Source organism: Dipodomys ordii, unplaced genomic scaffold (genome assembly GCF_000151885.1).
Source record: "Dipodomys ordii isolate 6190 unplaced genomic scaffold, Dord_2.0 Scaffold27, whole genome shotgun sequence".
Classification (NCBI taxonomy): domain Eukaryota; kingdom Metazoa; phylum Chordata; class Mammalia; order Rodentia; family Heteromyidae; genus Dipodomys; species Dipodomys ordii.
In genome coordinates, this window is record NW_012267243.1 from 9,562,577 (window position 1) to 9,587,364 (window position 24,788).

At 35.1% G+C, this 24,788-nt stretch overlaps 1 protein-coding gene across 1 annotated transcript in view; it reads right to left on the reverse strand.

Moving 5' to 3' along the window:
• Positions 1–24,788, reverse strand: part of LOC105985115 (rab GTPase-activating protein 1-like) — a 379,696-nt gene that overhangs the window by 298,822 nt on the left and 56,086 nt on the right. Inside the window, exons 6-8 of the mRNA XM_013015523.1 lie at positions 23,895–24,052; positions 21,215–21,325; positions 5,692–5,758 (exon numbers count right to left, since the gene is read on the reverse strand). Coding sequence (XP_012870977.1) covers positions 5,692–5,758; positions 21,215–21,325; positions 23,895–24,052 — 336 coding nt within the window. The remainder of the gene's footprint in view (positions 1–5,691; positions 5,759–21,214; positions 21,326–23,894; positions 24,053–24,788) is intronic.

Sequence of the window (24,788 nt, forward strand, 5' to 3'; positions counted from 1 at the left end):
AAAAAAAAGAACTTCCGGGAAGGGAGGGAGGGAGGGGATGGTAGGGGGAAAACAATGGAGGGGCTAACAATGTTCAAGAGGAAGTGTACTCATTACCTCACTCATGTAACTGTAACCCTCTGTATAGTATCTTTACAATAAAAAATTAAAAAAAAAAACTATAGTGCAGAATTAATTGAAGGTAGTTAGACTGAAAGTCTAATCATAAAAAGAGTAGTATTTTCCTTTAATGTTCTAGTTTTTAATATACTCTTAAAATATTAATTTACTCTACAGTAATACAATATCTTCAAACTTATTATCTATGATCATATATTTGTAAAGTTTCATAAATTATCAAAATCAGTATTAGGAGATTAATTCTGGTTTGCAGTTACATAGTTTATTAGCTTCATCACTCTACCCTTATTATTCCTTCATCTTTTCTCTCCTACTCCTTCATTTCCTCTATTTTAAACTTTCACAAAGTCCTTAATTCTTACTGAAGAAATTAGCAATTCTCATGGGGAAAACAAGGCCACATATAGCTGTGCATATGTCTATAGGGAGAAAGGAATAGAGGATGCCCAATGACAGAACATCTTAAAAGTATACAAATATGTATATATGGAAAGGAACAGTATCTCTCTATACACAGTAGTTTTACAATAAAAAAGTATTTTAAAAAAGAACAGTATCTGCAGAACTTCCAGTTTTCAATTTTCTCATGGTATGAAGAGTACTAAAAGGATCAGACTAAAACAGAAAAAAAATCTTCCATATTTTTATTACTATTATCCCTTCACAGATGGGTCTCCAAATTACTATAAGATTATGTCAGTCATTTGGTAATTATTATGTATATTTTAATATATTAGCAAGGATTTACTAATTAAATTTTGTAGCTTGAGTACAATGATCCTGAATTTCAAAAATAAAGTAATTCAAGACCATTTGCAAAGGAAGCCTACTCAGTATCTATGTATCAATCAATCTATCCAAACACATATATTTATAAACTTGCTTTCTTTCTCTCACCTCTTTCCTATCCCTCCCTCTCTCCCTTTCTTCTCCTCTCTCCCTATCACCCCCTTCTACCTCCCCTGAACAGGAATGTGCTCTGATCCAAAAGATCCCAATCTCTGGACCAGAAATTTTGCTCTGTTTTGAGTTCAAAAAGATGAGCTAAACTAATAATGATCTCTCTTTGAATTAATACCAAGGAATGTGATAGTTAGAAGAAAAAGCTGAAAGGTTTTAGTGATGAGTTAGGCTGTAACAGGGCACATATAAAAGAGAGTTATGAATTATTACATCAGAAAAGTGTTTTAAAAAATAGTATGTAGGAGCAGAGTGGTGGCTCATACCCATATTCCCAGCTACAGAATAAGTGAAGGAGGAGCACATGTTGAAGGTCAAATGGAGCAAAGTCAACAAACCCCTAGGTCAAACTAAAATAAGCTAAAGGGCAAAGTAGGTGACTCAACTGGCAGAGTACTTGTCTGGCTTATAGGGGACCCTGAGTTTAATCACTATGCCACAAACACACACACACACACACACACATGCACGCACACATAGTGTAGGAACTAGATGTGGTAGTTCACACTTATAATCCAGCCTTCAGGAAGCTAAAGAAGGAAGATCTCAAGATTAGAATTGTAAATAAAGCAGACAATAAACAAATACAGACACTTGTAGAAATTAAGGGAGAGCACATGTTGAAAAGCCAAAAGAAGGGAATCAAAGAAGAAAGGATAGCAACTGCACAAGAACAAAACCAGTAGAAGAAAAACAGATTTTATCACATGTGTAAGGATTAAATACTGTTTCACAAAACTTTTGCTTCAGTTTTTACAGATATGCACATACATTGTGAGTATACTGGATTACAATTTAAAATCTATGTTGTAACTATGGATTCAGTTTCTAGAATATCATCAATATATAATCCATGAACATAAATTTTAAATTATTTTCCAGAAGAAAGAAACCAAACTCTGAGTTTTTTGCTTTTCTTGGTGTTTTGCCATTAGTTTCTTAGGTATCAATAGCTATAGGTTAAATATGGTTATTTTCACTAGGTATAATGGTGCAAGCCTGTGAGAGGATCATGAGTTCAAGGAACTAGTGAATTAAAGGTAAGCATGAGCTATACAGGCTAAAAACAAAAGAAAAATAAAACTATTTCCTTATTCCTACACTATAAATTCCTTGACCAAAACTATTCTCATTTTGGAAGAAATCTGACTCTCTGCTATTAGTACTGAAAAAAATACCAATTTTTATTTGTATGAATTTATGTAGATGATTATGCCAAGTGTGTATATATACATAAGCATAACAAAACTATTTAACCACAAAAATCTTCATTTATACGTATAGCTTATGAAGATCTTAAACACTTATAGATTTATTAAACTAAAAAGTCTCAATTCACCTTGCCTATTAGAAAATATTCACAAAAAGGAAAAGTCAGTACTGCTTAAAAACTGTTCCAAGCTGGGAGCTAGTGGCTAACACCTGTAATCCTAGCTACTCAGGAGGCTGAGAGCTGAGGATCAGAGTTCAAAGACTAGGCAGGAAAAGTCCATGAAACTTTTATCTCCAATAAAGTACTCAGAAAAAGCCAGAAGTAGCACTGTGGTTCAAGTGGTAGAGTGCTAGCCATAAGCACAGAGCAGCATAGGGACAGAGTCCAGTTCCTGAGTTCAAGCCCCTAGACTGGGGCTTGAAAAAAAAATATTCAAACAGGGTTGGGAACTGTGACTCATGCCTTATAATACTAGCTACTCAGAAGGTACAGATCAGGAGGATCCTGGTTTGAAGCCAAGCAGTGCAAAAATAAGTTTGTGAGAACCCATCTAATCCAATACAAAAACGGCTTACAATGGTGCAAGCTATGTGAAAAATGTACACATTAAGAAGATCAGACCAGGCCAATGCAAGCCAAAAGCAAGACCCTATTTGAAAAATAACAAAAACAAAAAGAGCTGGAGGACATAAGTGGAAGAATCCCTGATTTGTCTTTTATATATATTAATTGGGGAAGGGAAGGGGAACAACAAAATGGTGAGACAAAGGACAAAGGGTGAACCAATGCAACAGCAACACTCAGACAATATGTTGAAAATAAACTTTACAACTTGGGGGGGGGTGTGAGAGAGAGGAAAAGTGGGAGAAAAATGAGGGAGGGGTTAAAATGTTCAACAAGAAATATACTCATTATCTTACATATGTAGCTTTATCCCCTCTGTACATTACTTTGATAATAAAATTAAATTTAATAAAAGAAAACAAAAGAAAAACAGGACTAGAGATACAGTTCAGTGGTAGAGTATTTGTTAAGCCAACACAAGCCCTTAGATTTGATCTGCAGCACTGAGGGGAAAAAGTTCAAAATAAAGATATCACAAATTATGTTCATATATGCATTTTCAGCCTATCCAAATAAGTAAAGTAGCAGAAAATTTGTGTCAGTTTGCCATGACCAGCTGCCTGGGTCAAAGGAATATTAGTATTAATTTCTCTAGATGGCAGAACTAAGACTAATTAGAGAAAATTACAAGAAATATTTCATCTGATTACAAAGAAATAACCTTGTAGTAATCATATATGGTCTGCAAGCTCCAATATATGGTAATGAGTTCCTTTTTTTTAGGTATTTTAATATGTGGTCATTAACCCTTGACTAAAATTATGTCATGAAGATTAACAACACTTGGTTTTAACAAATCACAACTGTTGATGATAACAAGTACAAACATTTGCCCAATTATTTGTTGTTCAGGTAAGCCCACTTTTCAGGAGCACAAAGGCTGAAAAGGCCTTTCATTTTAATGGCACTAAGAAGGAAGAATGCTCCGCTAGCTAGACAAGGGGGCATAAAAATTCAGTTTTCTGGCTAAATCTCTGCCAGTGGTGCAACTCTATTTGTTAAACTCTGATGAAAGACCATAATTAGGACCCAATATCTTTTGAAGTTTTTATGTCTCAGTGTCCCTCAAATACTTCCTTATACTTGCAATTTTCAAAACTCCAAAACGCTATGTTTTGCCTTATATAAAATCACATTCATGACTGATAGGCTGTACAGGCAGGTAAAGAGAAAGGGATTTTTAAAAAACTTATTTACCTTTTTATATTCAATATAATGGGTTATCTTCATCTGACCTATCTAGGCAGCTCTGTCTACATTTCCATGGCTCACTGTACACTAGAAAGAGCATTTTAACTCATTACTGTGGTCACATACTTAAAAGGTTTCCAATGGGGCTGGGAAGGTGGCTCAGTGGTAGAGCACTTGCCTTGCATGTCTGAGGCCCTGGGTTTGATTCCTCAGCACCACATAAGCAAAAAGGAAAAAAGCCAGAAGTGGCGCTGTGGCTCAAGTGGTAGAGCGCTAGCCTTGAGCTGAAGAGCTGAGGGATAGCACCCAGACCCAGAGTTCAGGCCCCACGACCGGACCCAAAAAAAAAAAAAAGTTTCCAACAAAAGACTGAACCCAAAGATGCTAAGAATTGTTTTACTTATGTGTAAACCCCAGCAATTCACCCAATGCTCAGCACATAAACAAGCACCTAAAAAATATACAGCATCCCAATAAAACTTTAAAAAATCACTGCTGATGTTACTAATTCAAAAAACAAAACCTGACACAGGTGTGTAAAACTAATATTTACAAATCATTATTAGAAAGAACAAAATACGCAGTGCCCATTACTACTAAACATAAAAATCTGTTTACTAAATAAGGAACTTTATACTTACTGTATTTCTTATAACATTTCTAATTCACAAAATAAATGTCACTAACTAAAAAGAATCAGAAAATATTTCTGTCTAAAGTTAAGATTCTTGCTGAGTGCTAGTTGAATATAAGCCTAGCTATGCCAGGCGCTGGTGGCTCACGCCTGTAATCCTAGCTACTCAGGAGGCTGAGATCTGAGGATCGCGTTCAAAGCCAGCCCGGGCAGGAGAGACCGTGAGACTCCTATCTCCAATAAACCACCAGAAAACCGGAAGTGGCGCTGTAGCTCAAGTGGTAGAGCGCTCGCCTTGAGCTGAAGAGCTGAGGGACAGCGCCCAGGCCCAGAGTTCAAGCCCCACGACCAACCAAAAAAAAAAGAAAGCCTAACTATTACAGCAGCTTGAGATCTGAGGACTCCATTTCAAAACCAGCCCAGGAAGTAAAGTTCATGAGACTCTTCCCTCCAATTAACCACCAAAAATCCAGAAGTAGAACTGTGACCCAAGTGGTTAAGTGCTAGTCTTGAGCAAAGACATTCAAGCACAAAGCCCAGGCTCTGAGTTCAAACCAACATAAAAAAAAAAAATTTAAGTCAAAGTTTTTGCTATTTTTATACCAAATACCAACCCCTGAAAATGTGTTAATCTTTATTGGTATTCCTTAAAGAAATATAGTAAATATACTTTACTAAGGGCAAATAATCAAGGCAAGATTTTTTTAAAGAAATGCTTAAAACATCATAGGATTCAAATTAACTGTATTTAAACAATCAGTACATTTTAATCAAACAAAGATACTGCATTCACTTAAAAAATATGTTACAACTGTACATTTGGTACTTTAAAGAAAAGATATAACATACCTAAAAGAAGTAATTCTGATAACTTGACAAAATTATAAAAGTATACTTTAAAAATATAACTACATCTGCATTTAGTTAAGGTGCTTAAGATTGTCATTACCATATCCAGTAAATGCATATCACTGTTCTTCACATTTCGACCTGGACTTAATAACATTCCAAAACATCTGAAAATAATGAGAAGAAAAAAGGAGAAATCAGGTATTAAGAATACAAAAAAAGCCTAGTTTATAATAGTCATACAATCTGAGCTTTGTACTTATAAATAGCTTTTTGAGAGGAACACCAGAAATAAAAATTCCTCAAGATATACAATAAAGTCACATAAAAATAATGAACTCATAAAAAATCTCAAAATCTTTATTTTACACATAAAGAATTACAGAATCAGAAACTACCCTAAAAATGGATACAAACTGTATAGTAGTGAGATATAGATCAGTTTCTAGGGAAATAAGAGATTTTAGTTGCCTTGAAACTGCTATGGTCAAGACGGATTAAGCCAGTTGAAAAACAAAAGTAAGTTTTTGAAAATAACAAAGCACTGTATTTCTTTGCAGACTATCAGAATCCCCTGACCCTCAACAGTCATATTCACTGAATAGCATTTAATACTATATTCTCCGTTTTGTTTATAAATTAGAGACTTCATTATTAAATGTGCTCTTATACTAGTGAGGATTTTAACCAAAATATCATTCACATACTCTTATCTACATACTGTATGTAGATAATGCTAGAAAAGCTTCAGGAATCCTACCAACACTACTGCTCTTGTAAAGGATTTTCATAAGCTCTAAAATGCAATTAAACTAAAATTTTTATATTTTCTAGGCTACTGTTAACTAACATTTACAGGTAAGGAAAGTCTAGAGTTAAACAATTCACTCAAATTCATATTCTTATTAAACAGATCTTTAATTCAAGCAACGTAAATCTATCAGGACATCCATCTTCCAACAAGGTATACCATTTAATAGGGTTTTCAATCTATCTTCCCAAAATGTGATATGCTATGAAGTGTCTTAGAGAAGAGATAGACAATGTAACTAAATTAAACAAAGATTTTTGGTTTGTTTTTTTTTTTTAATTTTCAAACTAGTGGCAGTCATCCAGTATCTGGTTCTTCTTGTTTTCCAACCATCTAGTTTCCTAGAAGCATGGTCTTTTCCCACATGAAAAAGTAAGTGATTGGTTCTAACCAAATGTGAGTTTAAAAAGTTGTTTAAAAAAAAAATACTTCCTGTAACTACCTGAGGATGCCTTATTCAATGTTCCCTTGTGGTATCCAAAAGAAATAATGAATATAGTAAAAAAAAAAAAGTTGATAAACTATAAGGATAATTTTGAAAATGTATCCTATGTCAATGGAAAAATGTAACCTAGTACACAGAAATTACTATATTCTAATATTGATAATTTTAATGATTATTCCATACTGCAGACAATGAATAGTCTGTACAAATTAATAATCGATCACACACTTCACTGTACTATTTCTTCTATTTCATCTACTCTTGTCTTAAACTCTTGCTAAGTAACAATAAAAGATTGAATTTTTCACATATGAAAACTGGTCTCAACCTTGAAAATGAGGAAAGATATTTCATACTTTCTTATAATATTGTGCTCCACCTTGCACTGCTCATAGATTTTTAAAGAAAATTTTATCTATCAAAAGGATTTTTTTACATTACGAAACTACTATTCTCATTGTAATAAATTAATAAATATCAAAGTAGTATACGTTAAAAATTAATTTTGTTACTTTTCTCAGGTTCTTTGTTTCATACAATTTCTTAAACACTTCTGGGTAAATGGTTAAGTATATTTTTTACCAATGTAATCCATTGCTAGGAGCTGTGGGAACCATCCTAGCTGCAGGAGATTTGACAATGTGTTTGAAGTATGAATGATAATAGTGGAAAACCCTGGTTGAATGGGGTTTTTTTTCATCCTGTGTCTAAAAACACAGGATTATGACTGTTTGATCTTTATATTGATTCTTGTCAAAAGACAGAGTTCCTATATGTATTTATCTTAGTGAGGACATTCCTAAATGCCTTGCCAAAACTGCTTAAGTGCTTCCTGATTTTTTTTTAATCTCCTGTACCTTGGAATGTCTATTTTCCTATAACTCCTCTTAAGTATGTCCTGGGATAATTTGAATTTATAATAGCAGAGGTTAGTAGAGAGGTTAAGCAGAGCTTAACACTATGTCAGTTAAACTCATTCCTCACCCCAAGGTGGTAATTGGAGTAGTAATTGGAATATTAATTATTTAATAAACAATATTCTGAGATATCACTGAATTTCTTCATCAATCACTCTGGAATCTGCTGGTCAGAACCAACAAAGAGTCTTAAAGCTTTGGATTTTCCATAAATGAAAATACTCGTCACCATAATTTGATACAGAACTCCTTTCCTAGAGTTCCAACCGGAAGTGAAATCTTAGAAAGCACGTAGCCCTTCCTGACATGTTTTTTTCTTCTAGAAAACAGGACAGTCACAGTATACAAACTTTAGCTCTTCCAGCATCAAAATTACCTCAATTTTTTTACTATCAAGTTATTAGTCATTTTCAAAGTACTTCATTAAAACACATCAGGCTTCCTATGGAGACCAGAAATATTTATTAGGAATATGTGTCAGAAATAGATATTATTACTAACACAAACATCAGATGTGAATAATAAGTAGCTCAATCTTCTCTTAATATCTCCTTGAGTAAAACAGGAAAGCAAACTGCTATCCCACCTGTTTTCTCAAGGAATTCAGTCTGATGGGGAAAGAAAACAGCAAGAAGGTAATTGTAGTAAGATTAGTAAGTTCTCTAATATCTATAAATACAGAATGTCAGCAAAGCAGAAAGGCATTCAACATTATAATACAATAAATAGATACCTGACTCCAAATTGAAATCAAGCTTCCTAAGAATATTTCATGCTGTTAATTAAATGTTTTAATTAACAACAAATTAATTTCATATTGATAATTTAATGTTTTAACTAAATCAGCTACTACTACATAATTATATAACCCTCATTAACACAAATGATAAAACTGGGTTTTTAAGAGAAAGTAATTTGCCCCAAACCACAGGATATTAAATTATGGAACTAAGATTCAAGTCCATGTCTATGACTACAAATCTATATGCTCTTTTACATCTACCCTGTCACCTCTCTAGACAAACAATGGAAAAGACTATAAACTCCCTCTAAGAACCAACTCAAGGCACAACCTTCAAAACATCACCACATTTCCGAAGTATGAATATGTTCATTATACTAATGCAAAGCTGAAACAAAAAAACATATGGGGTGAAAGTACACTGTAAACTGAAAAGGAGTTAGCAATTATAAATTGTTACTATCACTACCATTTAGAAGAAAAAGTTCTACCCTCCATAATCTTTAGTGAGTTCTTACTCAAAATAGTGCTTTAAACAGTTCTCATACCAAGATATTATTCATAACAAACACCAAAAAATCAGTATCTAAGATTGTGCTAGCAATATTAGAGCAATTGTAGGGGAAAAAAGTGAGAATACTAGATCTATTAATGTCCTGCAATAAATAACATTAGCATAATTTGCTTGACTTTAGTCCATCAAAGCATTATGAATTCTTTTTACTACCATGAAGACTATAGAAAGCACCAATGAAGTGGGGGAAAAAAGAAAGGGAAAGAGAGAGGTAGGGTAAGCGGGCCTGGCATCAATATGACCAATTAACAAGTAAAAACCATAGTCTCTTACTAGACAAAGATTTTGTAGTAAAACTGAAATGTATGCCAGCACAGTGGGATATACCTTTAATATCAGCTCTCAGGAAGCTGGAACATAAGTATTGTAAGTTTATGGCCAGCCTGGGGTACATGATGACAGCCTATCTCAAACAACAAAAAATAAATGAATAAAACCACAAAATCCAGAAAATGAGACTACATGACAAAAGGGGGTAAATATAACTTAAAAAAAAAGAAATCTATAATTCGGGTAAAGATTTTCAGAATTATGTATAAAATACTACAACTAAACATTTCATTGATATCCCACTCTTACCCTAACGAGGCTCAAACCAAAAATAGTTGAGAAAGTCTATCATAAAAGTCATTAAGGCTTTCTGAAGTTTTCTCCTTCCTTAAGGATATCAAATAGGGAAAAATACATATCATCATACACAAGTATTTCTCATTATAAACTACAGTGCAGAACTCTAAAAATAACAATATAATTTGAAACTATCCATGGTGATTATATAGTCAAAGGAAGAAATTATGATTGTTCTGTGACCTCTAAAATTTTTGGTCAAAACTTATCAACTCCACCAATAATGATGGTTCAAGGCTGTAACCCCAAAGACTCAGGAGACAGAGACAGAAGGATCATTGATCAAGACAAGTCCGGAAAAAAGTTAGCAAGAACCATCGCAACAATGTGATGTACAAGACACTATGTTGAAAAACGAACTTTACAATTTAGGCAGCAGGGAGGTGGAGGGGGAAGTGTAGTTGTGGAGGTGGAAGGAAAGGGATAGTAGTGAGAAAACAAAGGAGGAGGCAACAATGCTTGATAAGAAATATACTCATTACCTTGCTCATGTAAATGTAACCCCTCTGTACAGTATTTTCACAATTTAAAAAAAACTTATTTTTTTTTTAAAAAAGAAAGAACCCTATCTAAACTGGTACATCCCTGTCATCCCAATACTCAGAAGGTGGTATAAAAGGATTATTGACCAAAGCTGGCCCTGAAAAAAGGCACAAGACCTTATCAGAAAAAGACACTAAATGCAAAGGGATTAGAGGTATGGTTCAAGTGGCAAAGTACTCGCTTAGCAAGTACAAGAACCAGAGTTCAGTCTCCAGTACCACAGGAGGAAAAAATACAATGTTAGTTATAAACATGTACAGGGGAATTTTTAAAAGCAAGACATTGACTGAGTACTCTGCCTCACTGAAAATACTTAGAAGAATTAAAAATTATTTTCCTTGAAATTTTTAATTAATAATGGTTTCCGCCATATTTACTGCCTTCTCATATACAAAATAAGCATCTTTTCTATGTCTTGAATGGTTACTGTCCTTTCTAAGTTTCAAACGGCTTCTAACAGTTTGTCCTTAGCATTTTCAATGTTGTACTCTATCTACAAGAGCTCTTGTAATCAGATGTTTCAACAGTCACCTCCTCAGGGACCTTTTTTTTTTAATTATAAGTATTTTATTTATGTTGACAAGTTCATCTTCCCCAAGCTCCTCTTAACTGTATATCAAGATTCCACTGAACAAGAACATTCCATTGAGTGTCAACACTACCACAGTCATCTATTTCTTCTCTAATCCTATGTCCTACACAAATCCTGAAATGTTATTTCTATAGTGAAATAAAAGTTTTGCTATGCTACACATATGCTATTCATTGTTACTTCCTGCCCTGGTGTCTGGATATTTTCAATTATAAGCTTTATGTTATATTACTTTCAAATTCAGTGAAGGAAACTGCATCATCTCTGTAAAATTTCCTTTCAATGTGATAAAAATGCTACCAAAATTGATTGTACTTTTTTATTACAGCCCTCAATCCAAAGTAAAAGTTAAGTTGCTCCAATTCAACCTTAAACAATTTTCTATTCTTAGTGACATTTAAACAAAAAGATGGTGGAATGCTTTTATTATATTTTTATAATCGTTATACTTTTCCAGAGTGGTTCATATAACTGCTACAATGAAGGCCTAAGTCTCATCTTCATTTTGTTCTTTAATTTCCAAATCTACTAATATCACTAAGATCATAAGCAGTCTCATTTTCAGCATTATGACTGTTCACTTGTTAGTCAATTTTCTTTCAATTATCATTTCTGCCAAGTATCACCTAGCTTCAATGCTGGTAGACAAGGAAGTCGCACAATTCATTTTGCTGCATGTGAGCTAACGGGACCATAACCAATCACCAACAGACTTGAAAGAAGCAGCATGACTGGTTGCTGATCATGTATTTATATTATGACTAATGGACAGAAAATCTAACAGTAAAGTTTGTGCTTTATTAACTATAATTAATAATACCATGACCAAAAACTGAACCTTAAAGTCAGAGGAATGGTTTTAACAAAGCCATAATAACATAAATTCATGCATATCATAACTATGCCAAATAAGGATTGCCTATATGTATACCAAAGTTCTAAATAAATATAACAAAGATTTTGTCTTCCTATGGTGGCAGTCTATTCTCATTCAATAAAATCACCAATAATCACTCAATAAAAATCACCAATAATCCAAAAAAAATCATGATTATAGTGGTATAAGTACCACTAGTGGTACTAGGTGTTAATAGATACAACTAGGAATAGTAGCAAGCATTTTAAGCATTTACTCTGTCATTTATTGCAAATATGTCACAATGATTAATTGACTTTAGCCTCTCAACAGGCTTTAAGAGGTAAGTTTAGTCATGAACTGTAAAATAATAAACTTTAATAATAATAAACTTTAAAAATTAGAAACTAAAGCTCAGAGAAGTTAAACAACTTGATCAATGTCACTGTAGAACCAGGATTCAATTCAAATCCAGACAAGAGGACTTCACATTTCTTGATCTTAACATTTTCACTCTCCTGTCTTCAGAGCCCTCAGTAATGGGAAGGAGTCTTTCTACTCGTTTATTCTTCTCAGGAAGCAAGGTGTATAAACTGGTTACTTCTGCATTCGGCAGACAGAAAGTGTTATTTGTTCTTGAGTTGGATAGCTTTTGTTTTACTTCAACAAAATACCAAGACCTAATCGACTTGACAAGGGAAATGTTTATTGTGGCTCATAGTTTCAGAAGTTCCATGGTCACTTGACCCTGTTGCTTTGGATCTGTGAAGCGTAGTACATAGAATATGGTTCATTCATGGCAGCCAGAAAACAAAGAGATCTGACTGTCTTCCACTAGGCTCCACTTCCTAAAGGTTCCATTAACCTCCCAAGAATGTCACAAAAAATTCCTTAACATATGAACCTTTGGAAGGACATTATCAAAACCATCACATTCACCAAAGATTTCCTAGAACACCAGGACAAATTACAGTAAGTCTGCCTTATTTTCAGATTTATTACATAAAGTTTTGACCAAGTAAAGTTAAAAAATAATAAATATCAAAAGAAATTTTAGCTAGGCACAGTGTCATATACCTGTAATACCAGTTACATAGTAGAAGGCAGAGATGTCATGGTTCCAGGCCAGCAGGAAGGGGGAAAAGCTAGCAAGATCCCATCTTGATGAACACGCCAGGCAGGCTTGAGGGCATGAACCTCTAATAAGTGCTACAGAAGAACGCTGTAAATAGGAGATCTGATCCAGGCAAAGACACAAGACCATATTAAAAAAAAAAAAAAACTGAAAAAGGCTGAGGACTTAAGTATTAAAGTTGAAACCATAGTACTACTAAAATCAAAGTACAGATTTGAAAAACAAAAATTTCCCACAAGTACATAACACAGCTCAGTTGATATGCCCTACATTTCATTAAAATTTGCCTCTCAAAAAGCAAATGACAGCTAAGTGCTGGTAACTCCCATCTGTAATCTTAGCTGAGATCTGAGGATCACAGTTTGAAGCCAGCCCAGGCAGAAAAGTACAAGAGACTCTTAGCTCCAATTAAGTAGCAAAAGGTGGTAAATCACCAATCTTAAGCAAAGAAGCTAGGGGGGGCCAAGCATGGGTGGCTCACATCTACAATTCTTGCTACTCAGGAAGATCACATTTCAAAGCCAGCCTGGGAGGAGGGAAAGTCTGTGAGATATTTAACTCCATTAAACTACCAAAAAAGTTTGAAGTACTAATCTTGAGCAAAAGAAGCTCAGGGACAGCAACCAGGCCCTGAGTTCAAGTCCCAGGACCCAAAAAAAAAAGACAAAAAAAGCGAAGTGAGAACATGAGGACCTGAGTTCAAGCCCCAATACCAATACCAAAGTTAAAAAATTAAAATTTTTTAAAAAAGAAAATGGTACCCCCAAAAGTAGCTAAAATTATGTGCTTCATTTAAGTGATAAAGTGTAATGTTTAGATTTGTTGAAAGGTAGCAATTAAAGTATACAAGTATAATTTTTGTCACAGGAATGTAACCTATTCTGTATGCTTTTATGTTACAAATGATCAGACCTACTGCCTACTGCGTGTTCCATATAGAATCTGAATAATTTTTAAGAGTTTGAAACTCTACACATCCTAAGCAGTCACATATTTTACTCAACCAGAAATCTCCTTGTAACTATATACTCACAGATACCAATGTTCTGCTCTAGTAGGAAAAAATACTGTAAAATTAATGGCTACTATTTCCTAAAATCAACTCTCAGTGCAGAGAATTTAACTAACAGGAAAGCAATAAAAAAGAGATTATATTTTAGGTCATTTTTTAATTTCAAAAATACAACTACTTCATACCATTTTTGGCCAATATTGCTTCTATTTATTTCTATGTTACCAACAGATCAAAATTTGAAATCATAACTTAATTGGAATCATAACTTAATTTGGAATCATAACTTAAATACAAAATGATAATTTAGCTATTGTCATATGAAAATAAACCAATAAATTTTACAACCCAACATGGTTCAATGACTAATAATTTACTTCTAAATCAATACTTCGTTTTTCCATTCAATTAGAAAAAAAATCAATATTATTAAAATGTTCATAGTAGCCAGTGGTCTATAGATTCATTGTCATCTCTATTAAAATGATATTCTTCACAAAATAAAAATAAATCTTAAATATAAAAAGATCTCTAAAAGATCAAGCATTCTTAAGTGCCAAAGGCATTATACTATTTTAAAATATGTATAAAAATATAACCAAAACAATGGTATTAACCTAAAAACAGACAGATCAATGGAACAGAATGGAGACAAGAAATAAAATCACACATCTATAGTCAACTGATTTTCAACCAAGGTGTCCAGAATATCTATTGAGAAAATGGCAATTGGTCTCTTCAATAAATTAGACTATCTTTTACTATTTACAAATAGTGAAACAAAATGAATTAACACTTGAAATTTAACACCTGAAAATATGATATACAAGAATAAAACACATGAGAAACACATCATGGCACTGAATTGGGCTCGGCTATTCTTAACAGGATATCAATAAGACAAGTGACAAAAAGTATAAACAAACAAATGACAGTATAGCAAAGTGACTAAGGATGTAGCTCAGTGGCAGAGTGCTTGCCTTGCATGTATGAGGCCTTGGGTTCAATTGCTGGGGGAAGGAGAAGAACCTTTGTACAACTACTAAAAGAAAAAAAAGAGAAAAAGAGAATGTGAGGAAGAGAAAGAAAGAGAGAAAACAAAATTAGTTACATCAAACTAAAAACTACAGGGAAACAACAAAGCAAGAAAACAGGTTACAGAATGGGAGAAGATTTAGGCAAGCTATACCTGTGGTAAAGTATAATATCCAGATTTCTGTTCCTTAAGACTCCATGTCCAATTAATCAACAAAATGCTAGAGGCATGACTCAAATGGTAGAGTACCAGTTATGGGCAAAAAAGCCAAGTGAGAGTATGAGGCCCTGGTTCAAGCCCAGTACTAGCACACACACATACACAATGTAGAGGATTTTAAAATCTGATAGCATACACTTCCAAGTTGTTGTTTAAGACGGAAAGAGAAATAGCCACCTGGCAGAAGAACAAACAAGAAAGATACATATCTGCAGGCCCGCAATACACGATATAAAAGAAAGAAAATAGTCATCATATCTAAGCAAAAGGGAAGCAGTGTGCCCAGGTGAAAAGCAAACTATAGAAAGGTAAGGTTACATTTAGGGAGAAAAAACATTGTGACACTAAAAGGAATTGTGCTGATGATAGACTATGAGTTCCAGAGTAAGGATGGAATGGCTAAGGAGGATGAGTGGAGATAAGAGATAGGAGTCAAGTGAGGAGAAATGCAGAGTCATACAAGGATGACTGTGTGATGGAAAAACAGAAATCCTGGACCTTTTACAAACCTGAGGGAAATAGGCAAAACAGATTAGATTATTTCAGTGAAGCTGTAAGTTGGAGGTAAAAAGAAGAATCTTTACAGGAGTATGTAGAGTTCTAGATTACTCTACTTTCCTTCAGTTTTGGCCAACTAAGGTGTACAAATCAACCAAAGAGCAATATTACCAGAGAAATTTGGACATCTAGTCATCTTCTCACTACTACTGAGAGGAAGAAGGGAGGAAGAAGAGCGGAGTACACTGGTGTGGATGAGGTATTACTTAAAGTACACTAGAAAAAAATAGTCATCTCTATGCCTAAACATACTCTCAGTTGATATGTTGCAAATTTCTAAACCTAAATATATATTTATTATCATTAACTCATAATTTCATCTCACAAATCTTACTGTTCTGAAAATAATGTCCAAAAGAGCTGACACTTAATAAAAGGCCTTCAATTAGATAAATATTTCCTTAAGTCAATAAAAGCTATGCCTAGACAAGTACAGAATACAAAGAGGGAATCAGTGATTTTTAAACATTATTTGAGTGAAAAATTACTAATAGCAAACTGCCTTTGTGCTGAAGCAGGACCAAGACCACCATATATTCTGATTTGCTTTGAAGATGCCTCACATGCCTCAGGATATAGTTGCACTTATGCTTATGTTTTTCTACAGTGAACTGATAAAAGACATGATAAGCAAAAGGAAAAGGCATAAGGAATGAAATCAGGAGGAAAAAACCCAGAAGAGCTTTTCTCAGTGGAGTCACACAGGATATAGTTAATGCTATCCGCAACCATTTTTTTTAGGGGGGGGTCCGGTCGTGGGGCCTGAACTCTGGACCTGACCGTTGTCCCTCAGCTCTTCAGCTCAAGGCTAGCGCTCTACCACTTGAGCCACAGCGCCACTTCTAGCTTTTTCTTTTTGCTTATGTGGTGCTAAGGAATCGAACCCAGGGCCTCATACATGAAAGGCAAGCGCTCTACCACTGAGCCACCTTCCCAGCCCCAACAAGTTTTGACAATATATATTATTTTCCTTCTACCATAAAAGCCCATAGAGATTCAATAGGTACTCTTCACCATAGCTCCAACCGAAGTTCCATACACCAAATCACATTGGTTATACAAACAGTTCTAGAAATGAGAGAAAAACTCTCAAAATCCAAATTTGCAGAGGCCAATTACCTTACAAGAAATAACAAGCAGTTATGCTGTGTAGTATTGCTTCTTCTTTATTACACCATTTGGGCATATAATTTAAAATTTTAATATGAGTTAGGCAGCTGGAAATGTGGCTTAGTGGTAGAGTGCATGAAGCATGAAGCCCTGGGTTTGACTCCTGAGTATCACATAAACAGAAAAAGCCAGAAATGGAGCTGTGGGTCAAGTGAGAGAACACTAGACTAGTACAGAGGAGCTCAGGGAGAGTGCCCAGGCCCAAAGTTCAAGCCCCAGGACTGGGAAAAAATTAAACATAGAACAGTATTATCTCTGTACAAAATAAAGGTTCCTAGAAGTTCGATTCCATTTCAAACAACTAAATTAGCCTAAGTTTTGGACCATTATCAAAGAAGTTTTCTACAGTACAAAATAGTGAAATAACTCACTCTAAACATATAAACCCTAAAGGAAACATGAAAATAACAATTAGAAAAATAGTATGAGAATAAAAACAATAAGTATAGACCAGGAGCACAGGACCAGTAGCTCAAACCTGTAAACCCACCAATGCTACAGGCAGACAGGAGGATCATAGATCCAAGTCAGTCTAGGAGAAAAGGTTGAATCTTGCCTAAAAACAAACTGGATCTTACCCACGTAATTGTAACACCTCTGTACAGTATTTTCACAATAAAAAAAACTGGATATAGAGGATTACGCTTTTAATCCTAGCTACTCAGGAGGCTGAGATAGGAGGATAATATTTCAAGGCTAGCCCTGGCAAAAGCAGAAGATCCTATCAAAAAAAAACAAAAAACTGTAAAGCAAAAAGGCTGGGGATCCAAATGACAGAACACTTCCTTCAAGGGTGACACTCTGAAGTCATCCCAATACCACCAAAAAAAAGGAAAAAAAGATTATTAAACTTTGTACTGATAACAGAAAAATCAGCATAAAGCATAAGATTTCATTTATTAGAAAGACTTTTTGAAAAAAAAAAAAGAAAGACTTTTTGAACTTTTGTTAATTAGTTGCCCTGAAGTACTACATAAAAACAATATTTTAAGAAGTGACGCTGTGGCTCAAGTGGTAGAGTGCTCACCTTGAGCTGAAGAGCTGAGGGCCAACACCCAGACCCAGAGTTCAAGCCCCATGACTGACCAAAAACAAAACAAAACAAAATTCAGGTCTTCTTCCTTCTTTCAAACAATCCAAAAACTTTTAAAAGTGTGCATGTGACGGCGGGGGGGGGGGGGTAGGGGAGGATCTATATCTATGCTGCCATCATAAGGACAAACTAAGCAACACATACTAGTAAAATAATTATATTTAGAGGTACTTTTTTGTGAGTGTACCAGTCCTAGGGCTTGAACTCAGGGTCTTGGTCCTATCTCTAAGCTTTTGTGTTCAAGCCTAGTACCTGAACCACAGCTCCACTTCCAGCTTTTTGGGGTTAATTGAATATGAGTCTCATGGAATTTCCTTCCAGGTAACTGTAATCCCAGAAAAATAATGACTGGTTAATATCTTTGGATACTAATTCAATTAGATACTGTCATAGTTACGCCAATCAGGAAAAAGAACATAAAATAATTTGAACAAAGTAAGTTTACTATGAAGAATTAACTATAATGGGAGAATAACTATTAAGAAAAAAAAAGTATCCCAAGGAAGAGCAAGCATAGGAAGGGTGGGAGTGAGAATCTATTTTCTAGAGCTGGCACTCAGATCTCCCTATAGGGAGCCTAACTGTAGCTGTGGAAATTTGCTGGAATGTCCAGTCAAAGTGAAGGCACAGGAAGCCCAGTTTGGCAAGCACGTAAGCAAAGGCAATCAGGGCTCCCACGAACCAGCTCACTAACAAGACAGAAAGAAGCCTATGGTGCAACATATCTATGTTGGGAGGGCTACAAGTGAGACTCACAGAACCAGAACCAAAACTCTGAGCTTGCAGAGGAACTGCGTGCAAAGAAGGTAGAATGCAGTATCACTGGATGGCCCCAGACCTTGTGGCAAAGAACAAGAGAGCACACAGGAAGCAGAAAGAGAATTCTCTCCTTTCTGCAGTGTCCCTCCAGCTCCCTCTAGTGTCACAACTGAATACTGCTTTGAAAGAAAAGTAAAGTCAAAGGTAAGTAGATTTGTAGTCAAGAAGCAATGATAACTGATACATAGAATACTGATATACAGATATACATGATATGCAGAGAATATTGCTGAAATATCTCTCTTTTTTAGGAATTTTTTTCACTTTTTTTGGTTGGTCGTGGGGCTTGAACTCTGGGCCTGAGCGCTATCCCTCAGCTCTTCAGCTCAAGGCTAGCGCTCTACCACTTGAGCTACAACACTTCCTGAAATACCTCTATCTTTTATAATTACTCAGCATCCAGGTTACAAATATAAATTTCTTAAAGCAATGAACTACTACCACAATATACAACAGTACTACTACTTACAAAGATTCAATAAAAGCTCTAACAGATTTGCAGATTATACCAATGTTGATTTCCAAAGTGTGAGTAATGCACTTTAGTTACATATGATGTTGCCAATGGGGAAAGCTGGAGGAAGTGTATGTAGAACCTCTTGGTACAATTCCAAGTTCCTGTGAGTCTGTAATTATTTTAAACTAAAAATGTTTTTTAAGACAACTATTGTTTTTGTTGTTTTGTTATTGTTGGTGATGGTGGTAGTGATGTTTGTTTTTGCTTTGGGTTTTTTCCCTTAGGGGGAAAAGGGAGACACAGAAATGGAGGGAGGGAGGGTGAACAAATGCAACTATGCTATTTAGTATTATACACTATGTGGAAAATGACCTATGTAACCTGTGGGCAGGGATGGGAGGGGAAAACTGGGGGCAAGCAAAGGAAAGAGTGACACTGCCAAAAAATGTACTCATTACCTGGCTTTTGAAATGATAACCTCCCTCCATATACAGTCTTAGTAATAACAAAATTATATTTTTTAAAAGAATTGTCTTTCTAGGAGCTGAAGACAGGACTCAAATGGTAAAGTACCAGCTGGGTAAGAATTTTTTTGCTGAAAAGTTTTGGCCAAGTGTCCTGGTTTTGGTTGATTGCTCAGCTAAAACTGTTAGCCCCTCTCAAACTAACCAACCATACACGATTGTGAACAAAAGTTCTGAGCAATCCTAACAAAGGACAGTAATAGGTTCAGATAAAGCCTGAGTGCTCTGCTTGCCCAGCAAGCATGCTTCCTGGACTTCTTGTCAGTAGCATACCCTTCTGCAGAAGTAAACTTTACTTTGCCAATTAAAAAAGCTGGGCTGGAGGTATGGCCCAAGAAGTAAAGTGCCAACCAAGCAAGCAAACTAAAAAAGCATGAGACTTAGTGCCAAACAATGAGAAAAAACAGCACCTTGTGCTTTGTTTTTATCTGTAAGATTAAACAAAACAACAGACTATAACTGCATGATGTGTAAAAAAGAAAAAAAAGCTCTGGAATGTAACAGTAGAGAGTTAAGTGATCAGATGAAATCTAGAAATACTGGGTATTATTAGAAGCGTCTACTTCAATACTAGGGTTCTGTGGCTTGGTAGACTAACAGATAGGAAACTTCAAAAAACATTAAGAATTCAGCACATTCTAAACAGACAAGACTGGATATACTCTTCTCAATGCTGTAACTGGAATCCACATTAAAGATAGCCACATTGTCTGAGCTACTCCTCTGGGGATCAGAAACCCCTGCACTCTTCTATGCACAATCCCAAAATGCCTCTTCTTAGTGGCTCAGTAGGTAGCTGCCAGAAGAGAGGTTAGTTTAAAGGGGAAGAACTTCAACAATAATCCACTGAAACTTTATTCAGTAAAAAGAACAGTCTGAAGTTCAGAGGAAAGTAGAATACATTTCCAGTGCTTTCTTGGGGAGGACCTTCAACCCACCTGTCAGCATCAGAACTTGTAAATCCATAGCTATGGAAAAAAACTCACAAAGCCATGTGGCTGGTTTTTTTGAGATTTTTTTTTTTTTTTGGTTGGTCGTGGGGCTTGAACTCTGGGCCTGGGCGCTGTCCCTCAGCTCTTCAGCTCAAGGTGAGCACTCTACCACTTGAGCTACAGCGCCACTTCCATTTTCTGGTGGTTTATTGGAGATAGGAGTCCCATGGTCTCTCCTGCCCGGGCTGGCTTTGAACCGCGATCCTCAGATCTCAGCCTCCTGAGTAGCTAGGATTACAGGCGTGAGCCACCAGCGCCCGGCTTTTTTGAGATTTTTAACTCTGGATGACAAGACCATGTAATTTCTCCCATCAACTTAGATTTTCAGTGAATTAACTGTGTCTAAGTAGTTTATTTAACCAACTACAGCATTTTAAGTGAAAAAAATTGAAGTACAATGAAAAGACACAGTAATAGTGCTGAGAATCACAATATGCCTTGTGAAACACAAAAATAATGTCAATACAAGTTTTTGGTAAGGTTTGGGAATGAGCTACTTACCTTTCAATGGCTAGTTCTTTGTTAGAAAGTTGCTGCACTGTAATCACAACTTTCTTCTCTATTCCTTGCTTTAACTTGAAATAAAATTTATCTCTATCCTTAGGCACTGGACTGAAACATTAAAAAGAACAAGAATTACCAATACAGTAATACAATAAAATAATAACATGATCCAGGATTCGAATACAACAAAGTATGTAAACAACAGCACTCTTGAGATGTACTAAACTCATCTTCCCACAAGTAGCAAACTATTTATAGTAAGCAATATAACTTCTACTTACTTTTGAGTTGGATTTATAGGAGCCTTACATTTTATTTCCTAACCAAGATTAAAATAAAGATCTAAAATATGACTACTTCAGTTAATATCAAATTTTAACTAATTTTAATATATTACATATTTAATTTTTTAAGACAATCACATTTCTGATTTAGCTATTGGTGTAACCAGAAGCACCCAAAACAAAGTGAAACCCAAGGCAAACACAGTAAGAACAACTTACTTTCAGACATGTAAAATTTGAGATGACTCTGATACATCCAAATAAACAATGGATAAAGATACAGATCACAGAAAGTTAGTCAAAATCTAGCCAAAGCCAAACAAACTATTCCTAAAACAAAATATTAATTAAAACAACAAACATAATTTGAACCTCTACTTATGGCACTGGTTAAAGATTTGAGAACCAGACTTCCATTTTTTTGGACGAGACCTATGTCCATCCATTGCTATTGACGGTGACTGGAAATATTAGCGTGTAAATAAGTTGTGTTTAGTCAAATGACCTCTGCGGGCACACTCAGAATGAGGCTGTGATCCATGACAACATATGAGCATTTCACTGCTTTCAAGGCTTCTTAGGAAGAATTCCCGATTCTTACAGCCAGTAGGCCCAATGAGATGTTTCACTTACCACATTGAACTAAAGAAAAGTATCTTATCAGGAAAGAAAAACACTGAACAACTTGTTTGGCCAGACACCATTTCTTTATCTGTAAAAATAAAGATAAAACACCTACACAGTGCCAGGTGCTGCTGGCTCATGTATATAATCATAGCTACTCAGGAGGCTGAGATCTCATGATTTCAAGCAAGCCCAGACAGGAAAGTCTATAAAACTCTTACTTCCGGGCTGGGAAGGTGGCTCAGTGGTAGAGCGCTTGCCTTGCATGCCTGAGGCCCTGGGGTTCGATTCCTCAGCACCACATAAGCAAAAAGAAAAAAAGCTGGAAGTGGCGCTGTGGCTCAAGTGGTAGAGCACTAGCCTTGAGCTGAAGAGCTGAGGGACAGCGCCCAGGTCCAGAGTTCAGGCCCCACGACTGGACCCCCCCCCAAAAAAAAACTCTTACTTCCAATGAACCAGCAAAAAGTCAGCAGTAAAGCTATAACTCAAGTGGCAGAGCATTAGCCTTGAACAAAAACATTAGGGAACAGTATCCAGGTCTGAGTTCAAAATTCAAGCCCTAGTACCCACACCAAAAACAAAGCCAAAAAAACAACCTGCCCAGCAATTTTTGTTAAAATTAAAGACACAAATAAGGCATATAAATGATCACTGAATAGTATGTTTCCTATTCATTGTTTTTGAACTAGAGAAAAAATACACTTCTTTATTTTTGAGTTAATGTTTATATGTAATGAGGAAGATTCATTGTGATATTTCTATACATGCACAAAGGGTAAATTCCTCCAACCATATTCCTATTCTACTTCTCTCCCTCTCCCTTTTTCAAAAAGTGTTTGTTGGGTTCCACTATGCTTTTCTCACTGATCTCCTCCCAGATAGTCCCACTTTTATATCTTGTCCCAATACCATTACTATCATCATCATCATTTTAACCCTATACTCCACCAATGAAAAAGAACTTCGAAAATTTGGCTAAGTTTCACTTATCTCATTGAACTAAAGAAAAATATTTTAAACAGGTATTTTTGGTGCCAGAACTGGGACTGAAACTCAAGGCCTAGGCACTATCCTTTAGCTGGTACTTTATTACTTGAGCCACAGCTCCACTTCCATCTTTTTACTGGTCAATTGGAAACAAGAGTCTCACAGACTTTCCTGCCCAGGCTAGCTTTAAACTGCAATCCTGGGATCTCAGCATCCTGAGTCCCTAGGATTATAAGCATGAGCAACCAGTGCCTGGCCTAAACAATTATTTTAATTAAGAAAATTTTACTAAAGCAAAAAGAATTGGAGGTATGGTTAAAGTGCCAAGCAAGTTTAAGGCCCTGAGTTCAAATTCTAGAAAACCAAGAAAAAAGAACTTATTAATAGATATCACTATAAAGAAAATGGAAATTAATATAATGGAATTAAGGGAAAAGAATATATTAATAAAAATAAGTCATAAAATTAAAAGAAAATATATTTATAAAGTGAACAAAAAAAACCTGTTAGAAATAAAGGGGACAAAATGTTAAGTGATTCTCTATGTCTGGCAAGATTACATCTATCATACTTTTACCATTTTACTAAATGTTATATATAACAATATCAATACATTTTAATCACTAGGAGAGCAATTTAAATATCTGAAAATCATGATAACAGTGTAACAATCAATCACCAGTCAAACATTTATTTACATTGAAAGCTTTATGTCAACACTTCAAGAAACTGTGTTAGTCATATTATATTTTAGGTACAAAATTCTTTTCAAATAACCTCACCTAAAATTTCCTTTTCCATCATCTTCTTTTACCTCCAAAGAAACACTGAAGGTAAACACATCACTGTCAGGGGTTGGAATAATCGAGTCTTTAGCATCAGACACTTGTCTAGAAGAACGTTTGAAGGCTGTACAGAAACTATATAAAATTCTGCTTACCTAAAAAAATAAAAGTAGGAATATTATTAGACATAGATTTTAACTGCATTTTTATATCCTTCTCTCCTAATTTGAGTCTTTAACTTTCATTACAGTATATATAGTATAAGCATTTATTGTTTAAATATTACATAATAAAATTTTCATCACTTATGCATTAAAGAAGAGTAGGTATACAACTGTGTATGATAAATGTAGACCACCCTAACCCTGTGTTATTATACCTAAAAACTAAAGTCAGTGTGAGGTTCAAGAAAGAAAGTAATGCTAAAGTATTCCTCAAAAGGTAATTCAATTTCATAGAATTCTTTACTTGGGGGAAATTAGTAATAGGACATGATTTCACAGAAATGATGCTCAAGTATGATGTTTTTAAACACATACTTGTAGTACAAAAGTAGATAACATTAGTATAAACACTAAAATTCAGAAGAGAACTAACGTTTAGAAGCTGCAAGTATGATCTAGGCATCCTGAGAATCAAGGGAAACAAGTGTGTTGAGGTCCAGTCCAGAGAGACAATAACCATGACTGAACTCTCCCATCACAAAAATGCATGAGACAGTGGGTGCTGGTGGCTCATGTCTGTAATCCTAGCTACTTAGGAGACAGAGCTGAGGATCATGGTTTGAAGCCAGAATGGGCAGAAAAGTCTCTAAGACTCATCTCCAATACTATTCAGAAAAAGCCAGAAGTGGTACTGTGGCTCCAGTGATAGAATGCTAGCCTTGAGCAT